Source organism: Babylonia areolata, chromosome 8, assembly GCF_041734735.1.
Source record: "Babylonia areolata isolate BAREFJ2019XMU chromosome 8, ASM4173473v1, whole genome shotgun sequence".
Classification (NCBI taxonomy): domain Eukaryota; kingdom Metazoa; phylum Mollusca; class Gastropoda; order Neogastropoda; family Buccinidae; genus Babylonia; species Babylonia areolata.
The window spans coordinates 17535276-17547746 of record NC_134883.1 but is presented as its reverse complement, the minus strand read 5'-3'; the positions used below and the strand labels follow the sequence as shown (position 1 = coordinate 17547746).

The 12471-nt window shown below is 41.0% G+C and overlaps 1 protein-coding gene across 6 annotated transcripts in view; it reads right to left on the bottom strand.

Annotated features, from left to right (window-relative positions):
* Positions 1 to 12471, bottom strand: part of LOC143284598 (uncharacterized) — a 53368-nt gene that overhangs the window by 30721 nt on the left and 10176 nt on the right. For all 6 annotated transcript variants that reach the window (XM_076591424.1, XM_076591425.1, XM_076591426.1 and 3 more), the window contains 5 exons: positions 10424 to 10501; positions 9107 to 9200; positions 5807 to 6040; positions 3694 to 3964; positions 1 to 91 (listed from right to left, as the gene is read on the bottom strand). The exon at positions 1 to 91 is cut by the window's left edge and continues 44 nt beyond it. In XM_076591424.1, coding sequence (XP_076447539.1) covers positions 1 to 91; positions 3694 to 3964; positions 5807 to 6040; positions 9107 to 9200; positions 10424 to 10501 — 768 coding nt within the window. The remainder of the gene's footprint in view (positions 92 to 3693; positions 3965 to 5806; positions 6041 to 9106; positions 9201 to 10423; positions 10502 to 12471) is intronic.

Below are 12471 nucleotides of genomic sequence, written 5' to 3'. Positions count from 1 at the left end.
CAACAGGGAATCTTGCTGTTTCCTTGGCGCAAGAGAACAGCAGAACCATATGTGACTCCGACACACAGCGAAACGCCAAATTGGAGTTCAGCTGTTGACAGAAAAATCACACCATGAAATATCCTTCGACACCAAGAGAGAAATCACACCATGAAATATCACTGACACCATGAAATATCACTGACACCAAGAGAGAAATCACACCATGAAATATCACTGACACCAAGAGAGAAATCACACCATGAAATATCACTGACACCAAGAGAGAAATCACACCATGAAATATCACTGACACCAAGAGAGAAATCACACCATGAAATATCACTGACACCTAGAGAGAAATCACACCATGAAATATCATTGACACCAAGAGAGAAATCACACCATGAAATATCACTGACGCCAAGAGAGAAATCACACTATGAAATATCATTGACACCAAGAGAGAAATCACACTATGAAATATCATTGACACCAAGAGAGAAATCACACCATGAAATATCACTGACGCCAAGAGAGAAATCACACCATGAAATATTCTTCGACACAAAAAGAGAAATGACACCATGAAATATCACTGACACCAAGAGAGAAATCACACCATGAAATATCACTGACACCAAGAGAGAAATCACACCATGAAATATCACTGACACCAAGAGAGAAATCACACCATGAAATATCACTGACACCAAGAGAGAAATCACACCATGAAATATTCTTCGACACCAAGAGAGAAATGACACCATGAAATATCACTGACACCAAGAGAGAAATGACACCATGAAATATCACTGACACCTAGAGAGAAATCACACCATGAAATATCACTGACGCCAAGAGAGAAATCACACCATGAAATATTAATGACACCATGAAATATCACTGACACCAAGAGAGAAATCACACCATGAAATATCACTGACACCAAGAGAGAAATCACACCATGAAATATCATTGACACCAAGAGAGAAATCACACCATGAAATATCACTGACGCCAAGAGAGAAATCACACCATGAAATATCACTGACACCAAGAGAGAAATCACACCATGAAATATCACTGACACCAAGAGAGAAATCACACCATGAAATATCACTGACACCAAGAGAGAAATCACACCATGAAATATCACTGACGCCAAGAGAGAAATCACACCATGAAATATTCTTCGACACCAAGAGAGAAATGACACCATGAAATATCACTGACACCAAGAGAGAAATCACACCATGAAATATCACTGACACCAAGAGAGAAATCACACCATGAAATATCACTGACACCAAGAGAGAAATCACACCATGAAATATCACTGACACCAAGAGAGAAATCACACCATGAAATATCATTCACACCAAGAGAGAAATCACACCATGAAATATCACTGACACCAAGAGAGAAATCACACCATGAAATATCACTGACACAAAGAGAGAAATCACACCATGAAATATCACTGACACCAAGAGAGAAATCACACCATGAAATATCACTGACACCAAGAGAGAAATCACACCATGAAATATCACTGACACCAAGAGAGAAATCACACCATGAAATATTCTTCGACACCAAGAGAGAAATGACACCATGAAATATCACTGACACCAAGAGAGAAATGACACCATGAAATATCACTGACACCTAGAGAGAAATCACACCATGAAATATCACTGACACCAAGAGAGAAATCACACCATGAAATAACATTGACACCAAGAGAGAAATCACACCATGAAATATCATTGACACCAACAATCAAGAAATAACCATAACGGAAAACTTCATTTTGAAAAAAAACGTATCGAATAAAACTAATTACAATAATGTGAATGTAAATAGTGCCACATCTCTAAACACTGCTCTGAGTGCTTTATAAAAATCAGACACATGAACACAAACACGTGTGTAAACAAAAATTGCTGTTATTTATCATCCTATAATTTCATTTGTAGTGATTTCTGCTGATTTTCATGAAAATACATCACGGTACAACTACTAAACTAATTTTGTTATCACTCTCTGCTTTTATGTCCTCTTTAACAAATTCCATCGCATGTTTCATTCAAAATTGTTATCATTTATTCAAAAAGAAAAAAAAAGATGACAAAAAAGAAAGTAGTTTTGAAAGCAAACCTTCCCCACATAAAAAAAAAAAAATCATAAAAGAAGTTAAAAGAATCCTGCAGCCTCAACAAATATCAGGCCACATCAAAAACCTGTGCAGACCTGCTGTGTCTTGATCCATTTTGTGCGTACACACATGCAAAAGATCGAATACATACATTAAAGATCCCATAATCAACATCAGCATGTGGTAGAAAAGGGAGCAAGAACGCGCCCAGCAAGCACACCCAAAGAAATGAGTGTGGCTGTCTATATGGCAAGGTAAAAAAAGTTATAATGTAAAACCCCATTCAAAGATTGGAGCAAACAAAGGAGTTATCACCCATGAACATGTAAAGAAAATCAAAAACCGTGACGGTCAACTTCAGTCACACACACACACAAAATTCCACTTGAACACACGAGTGAACATGGGAGTAGCATCTCACCAATACAGACAACAATCATCCTTCCCAGTGAAACAAACACCCTTCCCAGTGAAACAAACACCCTTCTCCTTCCCAGTGAAACAATCACCCTTCCCAGTGAAACAATAACCCTTCCCAGTGAAACAAACACCCTTCCCCTTCCCAGTCAAGCAAACACCCTTCCCCTTCCCAGTGAAACAAACACCCTTCCCTTTCCCAGTGAAACAATCACCCTTCCCCTTCCCAGTGAAACAATCACCCTACCCCTTCCCAGTGAAACAAACACCCTTCCCAGTCAAACAAACACCCTTCCCCTTCCCAGTGAAACAAACACCCTTCCCCTTCCCAGTGAAACAAACACCCTTCCCAGTGAAACAAACACCCTTCCCCTTCCCAGTGAAACAAACACCCTTCCCAGTGAAACAAACACCCTTCCCCTTCCCAGTGAAACAAACACCCTTCCCAGTGAAACAAACACCCTTCCCCTTCCCAGTGAAACAAACACCCTTCCCAGTGAAACAAACACCCTTCCCTTTCCCAGTGAAACATACACCCTTCCCAGTGAAACAAACACCCTTCCCAGTGAAACAAACACCCTTCCCCTTCCCAGTGAAACAATCACCCTTCCCCTTCCCAGTGAAACAAACACCCTTCCCAGTGAAACAAACACCCTTCCCAGTGAAACAAACACCCTTCCCCTTCCCAGTGAAACAATCACCCTTCCCAGTGAAACAAACACCCTTCCCTTTCCCAGTGAAACAAACACCCTTCCCAGTCAAACAAACACCCTTCCCCTTCCCAGTCAAACAAACACCCTTCCCAGTCAAAAAAACACCCTTCCCCTTCCCAGTCAAACAAACACCCTTCCCAGTCAAACAAACACCCTTCCCCTTCCCAGTCAAACAAACACCCTTCCCAGTCAAACAAACACCCTTCCCCTTCCCAGTCAAACAAACACCCTTCCCCTTCCCAGTCAAACAAACACCCTTCCCCTTCCCAGTCAAACAAACACCCTTCCCAGTCAAAAAAACACCCTTCCCCTTCACAGTGAAGCAAACACCCTTCCCCTTCCCAGTCAAGCAAACACCCTTCCCAGTCAAACAAACACCTTTCCTGTCAAACAAACATTCCAGTAGTCTCCCCTGTCGTGTACCTGGAAGCCCACAGGCGTGGTGATCTTCACGCCCCCTGGCGACCACTTCCACCTCCTCTCTATCGTGCCGTTCCACTCCGCCAGGTGGCCGCCCTTGCTGTTGGCCACAAAGCGGATGTTGCCGTTGCCATGGTAGCAGACGCCGTGGCCGGAGGGTGTGAAGCAGGCCAGCATCTTCATGTCAAGGTCATCCTCGTAGGCCACCGTGTAGAACCCTGAGCGACCGAACCCTGCCGCTGAGGCGATGACCGCCGGGCGTCCTGACGGGTAACTTTGACAGTTAAGGTTCATAGTTCTGGGGTGAATTATGGTTCATACTACTGAGTAAATTATGCTCCATCGGTTCATAGTTCTCGGGTAAATTATGGCTCATAGTACTGGGCAGATTAAGATTCATAGGTTCATAGTTCTGATTCATAGTAGTCGATTTTGATTCACACTTCTGGGTTAAAGTATGGTTCACAATACTGGGTATAATGTGATTTGAAGGTCCATACTTTAGGGGTAAATTTTGGTTCATGATACAGAGTAGTTTATGATCCAAAGGTTCACACTTCTGGGGTGAATTATGGTTCATAATACTTGGTAGATTATGATTTGTACGTTCACACTTCTGGGGCAGATTATTGTTCATAATACTGGGTACATTATGATTTGTAGGTTCATAGTTCAAGGGTAAATTATGGTTCATAATACTGGGTACATTATAATTTGTAGGTTCATAGTTCAAGGGTAAATTATGGTTCATAATACTAGGTACATTATGACTTGTAGGTTCATAGTTCAAGGGTAAATTATGGTTCATAATAATGGGTAAAATACGATTTGTAGGTTCACAGTTCTGGGGTAAATTATGGTTCAAAATACTGCATAGATTATGATTCATAGGTTCATAGTTCTGGGATAAATTATGGTTCATACTACTGAGTATATTATACTTCATAAGTTCATATTCTGGGATAAATTATGGTTCATACTCTTGAGTACATTATGCTTCATAGGTTCATAGTTCTGGGGTAAATTATGGTTCATAATACTGGGAAAATTATGATTCATTGATTTATAGTTCTTGGGTAAATTATGGTTCATAATACTGGGAAAATTATGATTCGTTGATTCATAGTTCTGGGATAAATTATGGTTCATAATACTGAGTAAATTACTGTCTGTAGTTCTGGAATAAAATATAGCTCACAGGTTCAACTCATGGTTCTCTGTTCTGGAATAAATCATGGTTCAAATGTTCATAATTCTGGATAAACCATGGTTCATAGTTCTGGGGTATATTATGGTTTAGTTCTAGAGTAATATTTGTAGTTCTGGGGTGAATAATGTTCTGGTGCAAATTAGGATTCACAGTTCCAGGGCGAATTACGCTTAATGATTCTGGGGGGTAATTGTGGCTCATAGCTCTGGGGTAAATAAAGTTTCATTCCTTTGAATGAATATCTGGCACTCTTCCCACAGAGACTGCATTTTCCTGTATGATTATGTTAAATGGAATTAATTAATCATGCAGCATCAGACACCTTTTTTTTTCATACAGTTCTCACCCTTCAACCATCTTTTGTTCTGTCACGTTAGTTTTATCTAATCGACTTTAAGGTACCTTGAGTTTCAAAATAATTATGGTTTTGTGAGTATGCTGCAAAATTTTCATTGATACATTTTCAGCAAATCTGAACGACTGCTTGAAAGTTGGACTCAACTTGTGTGGAGGAATGGAGTATATTGTGATAATTATGGTGGATTACTGTTTCTCTAAGCAAATTTTTGTGTTTTCTGCCAATAATTTGTACCCTTTTGGACGACTTGTAACAAATAAAGATATCAAGTTTACTGATATCAGTTTGGTATACCTAAAATGGTCATTCTTTTGCTGAACAGCGGTTTGCATTTCATGTCTCTGAAATTTTTTGCTGCTATTTTATTTTCTTGAAATGTAAGGGGGAAAATCCCTTTTTTTTCAACTGTAACACCTCTGACTGGAGTCTAATTCTAAAATACCTCATAAAAAAATACAAGATGAACTTCTCAAAATTAATGTCAATGTTCAGCTGAAATATAAAGCACTTTCAAAATGGCCTGATACTGGCGGTGTCGGAAAGGATACTATGCCACAGCTGTTCCATCCAGGTGGCCCGCCAGCATGAGTTGCTTCCCCTCGTTCTGGTCGTCGTACATGCTGGGGATCTTGGGCTTGCCTCCCTTGGCCACTGTACTGGCGGTGGCTTTCACCGGAGACTTGCGGTACTTCAGCAATGTCTCCTTCCTGGTGTCGCCATAGTAACGCACCTGCACTGCTTGGTCATATCCCATCTCTTTCTCCTGGGCTTTCTGATCATTGCTGTGGACAATGGAGAGATTCATGTGTGGATCCATAAAAAAAAAAAAGCGTGGTGGTGATGTTTTTAATCATAAATTCTAAAACTTTTTACAAACCTTACAAACACCAATGGCAATTATTTGTGTGTGTATAAATTGGATGCCTGGATGAAATACATTGATATTTTTAGTCCTGGCATTTCAACTACAAAGACTCTTTCAGGATTAAGTTTTTATAAATCATTATTTTACTTCAACTACACAGTCAGGCGGAACATTTCACAAGTATGCTTTACCAACAACAGAAACAATGAACATTGATTTTTGTTATCATTGTGGCCTTCTTCTTCTTCTTCTTCTTCTGCGTTCACTCAGCACACGAGTGGGCTTTTACGTGTATGACCGTTTTTACCCCGCCATGTAGGCAGCCATACTCCGTTTTGGGGGGTGTGCATGCTGGGTATGTTCTTGTTTCCATAACCCACCGAACGCTGACATGGATTACAGGATCTTTAACGTGCGTATTTGATCTTCTGCTTGCATATACACATGAAGGGGGTTCAGGCACTAGCAGGTCTGCACATATGTTGACCTGGGAGAACGTAAAAATCTCCACCCTTTACCCACCAGGCGCCGTCACCGTGATTCGAACCCAGGACCCTCAGATTGACAGTCCAACGCTTTAACCACTCGGCTATTGCGCCCGTCATCATTGTAGCCAAAATTCAAAACTTTTGAAACCTTGATAAGGATAATCATCACAGACATAATCCTCAAGAAAACAAATTAATTTTCACAGATAATCAGACATGTGACAAATCAGGGATACTTAGTAATTGTATATGGGAATATACATGTGTGGATTCATAATCATAATCATTGATAAAATCCTCAAGGAAACAAAACCATTTTCATTTATAAACAGACACAAAGTAGAGACAGTGTGGACATGGATTAATTAGAATTGTGGATTAAAAGCTTGACTGATGAACTCTGCGAGACTTTTTTTCTATAAACTCAAAACTTTCAAACAACACACCACATTCACAGTAGGCTATCTAATTTTCACCTTTTTTTTTCTTTTTTTTTTTAATCTGAAGAAAAAAATGCTGTGAAAACCACGAGACATCTGCAAAGAGATAACCTGCGCAATTGTACAGAAACGGTGATGAGTTTTTAAAAATCAACACAAAAGACATGATGGCTACTACAGCTTAATGCTTAACCCTTTCGCTGCCAGGAAAATAAGATTTAAGTGAAATCTATTTGCCAGGGTTTTTTCACAAAAAACGGGTATAAATTTTCAAAAAATTCTGTGCTCTTTGTTATTGGAGAAAGACCCATAAAAGTATATATTTTCTGAAAGGTAAATGAATAAAGAATACAAAACACATGCTGTTTTCCCATTCTATATATTTTTAGTGACATGCTGTTGTTTTGAAATCAGTGTTTTGTTTTTTGTCACATTTTCAACTTGTTCATTACAAACATTAGTCAGGTAATTTGCACAAAAACATCATATTTTCTGGACAAATGGATATCTGCAAACACAAAATCATACTAGAACAACCACAATATATATATATATTTTTAAGAGATAGATACACAATACATTGTGACTTCTCCAAGTGATAAGATGGATGTGAGGCCACGCCCCCTCAGTCTGCACCCCCTTCCTCCTCACCCCTCTCACACGGTCACTTGATTCAGTTCTCATCAGACCGCGTTGGCTGCGTGCCAAGAATATCGCTCTGCTGCTAATTCGGTCATCTGTCGTCTGCTAACATCTGTACAGCCGGCATCACTCACTGACAGTCGCATCTTGGCCACTCTCTTGATTACTCCCTTTATTTTCTATCAGATCGTCCTATAAATGTTCATCACTATCTTCTCCTTCGAATTTACGCTTCAATTCCTTCTGAGCATCAGCTAAAGAAAGAAATCTTGGTTGATTTAGTTCGTCACGATCGCATGTCTTGAGCACGGCGTCAGTCCGACATTTTGTTGAGCGAGCGAGGAGAGAAGTCAGGCAAACACTTGGACAGTGACCCAACCAAAACGTTCAAATAAAGGACTGCTTCATGACGTAGATGGGGTTTCTAGCTATGAATAGAATCTAGAGAGATTCCCCAGGCTAAAGCTACCACTATTTTTGCCAAGGAAGTGAATGCAAACCAGGGAAAAGTCAGAATATTTCGATGACGAGTTATCTCGTCATGCAGGCAGCGAAGCATACATGCTTGCCATGACGAGTTATCTCGTCATGCAGGCAGCCTAGGGGTTAAAGGATTGGACTTTCTTCTTCTTCTTCTTCTTCTGCGTTCACTCGTATGCACACAAGTGGGCTTTTACATGTATGACCGTTTTTACCCCACCATGTAGGCAGCCATACTCCATTTTCAGGGGTGTGCATGATGGGTATGTTCTTGTTTCCATAACCCACCGAACGCTGACATGGATTACAGGATCTTTAATGTGCGTATTTGATCTTCTGCTTGCATATACACACGAAGGGAGTTCAGGCACTAGCAGGTCTGCACCTGGGAGATCGTAAAAATCTCCACCCTTTACCCACCAGGTGCCGTCACCGTGATTCGAACCCGGGACCCTGAGACTGAAAGTCCAACGCTTTAACCACTCAGCTATTGCGCCCGTCATTGGACTTTCAATCTCAGGGTTCTAGTCTCAAATCCTGGTCGCAGCGCCGGGTGGGTTAACAGAACACTGCTGCCTGCATGGCAGGGTAAAAACGGTCATGCACACAAAAGCTCACTGATACACGTGAGTGAACGAGGGAGCTTAACTCTCTCCATACGAACGGCGAAAGAGATGACGTTAACAGCATTTCACCCCAATTACCATCATCAAAATATTCCAAGAGGAAGGCTCTTATACTGAAGAGGTGAATGTTGACAAAGAATACCACAATTCTTATGACGAAAGCTAAAGGTTGGGTCATTCAGACACCCACTGGACATCCGAGGGGTCCGTGTAGAGGAGAAGAGAGGACTGGCCGTACTGAGTGAGTTAAGCTCACTAAGGCAGAAGAAGAAACACAGACCACGACACGTCCTCAGCGGATACGTACATCAGTTTGTGGGCCTGCTGCAGTGTCTGCACGCACCAGTCATACACCGCTTCCTTCGCCAGCTCCTCCTCACGCCCCTTCTGCACAATCCAGCCTGCACACACACACACACACACACACACACACACACACACACCACACGTACACACATATACACACACACATGCATGCACTCACACACACACACATACACACATACACACATACACACATGCACACACACATGCACACACACACACACACACACACATGCACGCACGCACTCATGTGCACACACAAACACACACACACACATCAATCAACATTACAAGTAAAGACAACAGACACTTTGCCATATTTCTGTCTTCTTCTTTTTTTCTTTTTTTTTCTTTTTTTTTTCCCCCATCATCTGTACTGTTTCAGTGGCATTACGCCACTCAATCAGAGTCCCCCGTAAGTTTGCCATATTTCTGACCACAAGCATCACAGCACGAAAAGTATTTTGTATTTTGATTGACAGTAAGTCATGTCCAACTATAACCACCATAACAGCAGAGGAGGCGTCGGACTATCTGGGCTAGAATTTGATTTTAAGTACCTGTATTAAAAGTATATACATTCAACAAACAACAATAAAGATAATCAATGATACATAACCAAGATACCATATTTTTTCAAGTTCATCAACTTGATGTTCAAAGAAAGCATATTGTTTCTCCTCTTTCTTCTCTTCCTTTCTTCATGATCTGTCAATCTACAATGGACACGGCCAATAAAAACTTGAATCCCCATGGTGCGCCAAGCTCTCAGTCAAAACGTTTCGAGTTTGAATCATGAACTGTTAGGCACCAAGCATGAAAATGTCTGCCTTTTCGCTGTCTGTCTAAACATGCTAACATTCATGTGGTGTCATTGTATAGTGTCAGACAGTCCCTCTAGCTTCCACCACTTTCATCCTGGCATGATTATCCCAGTTTACCCTACCACCTGAGGTGGGTGTGGACATTAAACCTGAATGCAACTAACGGAATCACATCAAATCATGTTGACATTAAACCTGAATGCAACGAACTGAATCACATCAAATCATGTTGACATCAAACCTGAATGCATGTAAATGAACTAAATCAAATCATGTCGACATTAAACCCAAATATAACTAACAATCACATCAAATCATGTTGACATTAAACATGTATGTAACTAACTGAATCAAATCAAATCATATTGCTTATTGCCCAGACAACAGCAAAGGGCCCATTCCACAGCCTGAACTACCAAAACCACCTGCACTAAAACACGAAGCGTGTCTGAAAAGTGAAGAAAGCAGAGACTGACCTTTCTCCTCGCACACTTTGGACGACAGCTGGAAGGAAATCATCGACACATAGTACGATGGGTTGGCCATGGCCGTCGCTGAAAACACAAAGCACAGCTTTCAATTGGGTGTTGTTGTTTAAAGATAATCAGTTGAATCATCATAACCATTCATAATGAATAATCACAATAATGAGAATGATGATAATAATAACAATGATGATAATAATAATAATGGAGATAACAACAACAACAGGTTAGAGAGAGGGGGAGAGAGAGAGAGAGACTGACAGAAAGGCAGACAGACAGACAGAGAGACAGAAAAACAAGGAGAAAGAGAGACAGAAAGGTTAGGAGGAATGAGAGAGACATTAAATGGAGTTAAACAGAGACATGTACAGACAAGCAGGAAATAGGGTAGTGTGGGAGCGGCAGAGTTTGTTTTTTGTTTTTGTTGTTTGTTTGTTTTTTGTTTTGTTTTGTTTTTTTGGTTGTTGTTGTTGTTTTGTTTTTTTAATTTATTCAGTTTTGAAAACAAATGGGAATAAAGAGGGGTGGAAGGAGGAGGGTGATAGGGCCCTGGATGATGGACACAGAGATGAAGGAATGAAGGGAGGGAGGGAGGAAGGGAGAAAATGAAAGCAACAAATACTGGGTTTGGGCCTGAAAAGGCCTGACCCTGCACCCAGAGTTTATGTGCTGATAAGGCATCTGTTTCCTTTAGAAATGATAAATTATTCCTTTGAAGCAGATACGGTATGGCATATAAGGATCAGTCTGCAAGCTTTGGTGCCTCCTTAAAATGAAGTTAAAACTAAAACTCGAACTGTCTGAGAAAATGCTTTCATAAATATACAGTAACACACAGACACACACACAAACACACACACACACATGTGCGCGCGCGCACACACGCGCGCACACACACACACACCCACACACACACACCTACAACATTACAGCTAAGTAAGGGCTACATACATACTGCCAACTTGTACCCCAAAAGGCAATACACTTCAATCAATACCTCCCACCACCATATCAAGTTACAAAACCCAGCAGCTAACATCTCCACTGGTATGACATTAAAACACACACACACACACACACACACACACAGAGTTAACATCTCCACAGGTATGACATTAAAACACACACACACACACACACACACACACACGCAGAGAGAGAAAACAAAAAAAACCCAAAAAACAAAAAAATCAACAGTGTCTGCATGCAAACCTCCCCTTTGCGTGAGAAAAAAGGAGAGAGGCCATGATGCTTGGCAACAATCAAATACAACAGGATAACGATCAGTTTGGCAAAACAAGTTTTGTCGTCCTAGCCTCAAACACACAGACCATGTCATTACAACGCTCTGTCAGTTTGTACGACATGGTCTAACGTCACGCAACAGAACCCAACTCTCCCAGGGTCGTCTGTGAAGGCACTGGTGTTGTGTTACATTGCTGAGTGAGTCACTGGCACACTGCTTTAACCTGCACCCACAAACCTGTCAACCCTTTTGGTTGCTGCCTTCACACCATCTTCTGCCTGCAACCCACACACCTGTCAACCCCTTTGGTGGCTGTCTTCATTTAACACCATCATCTTCTTCCTTTTCATGGGCTGCAACTCCCACAATCACTAGTATCTATGAGCTGGCTTTTTAGGAGTATGGCCTTTTTTACCTGTCCATTTTGGCAGCCATACTCCATGTCCAGAGGTGTGAATGCTGGTTCATGTTTCAATAACCCACCTGACACTGAAAACGATTACGGGATCTTTAACGTGCGTATTTCATTTTCTCCATTGTATATACATGAGGGGGGTTCAGGCACTAACAGGTCTGCAGATATGCTGACCTGGGGGATCAGAGAAGTCTACACCCTTAACCATCCAGACACAACCAGGAATCAAACCTAGGACCCTAGGATTACAAATCCAGAGCTATAATTACTCCGCTATCACAGCAGTCCTCAACAGCATCTGGAATGGTATTTCTTGACAAAAACTTGTGTGACAATAACTATAACTTAAGATCAATTAAGTTACCCCAAACCTATTGA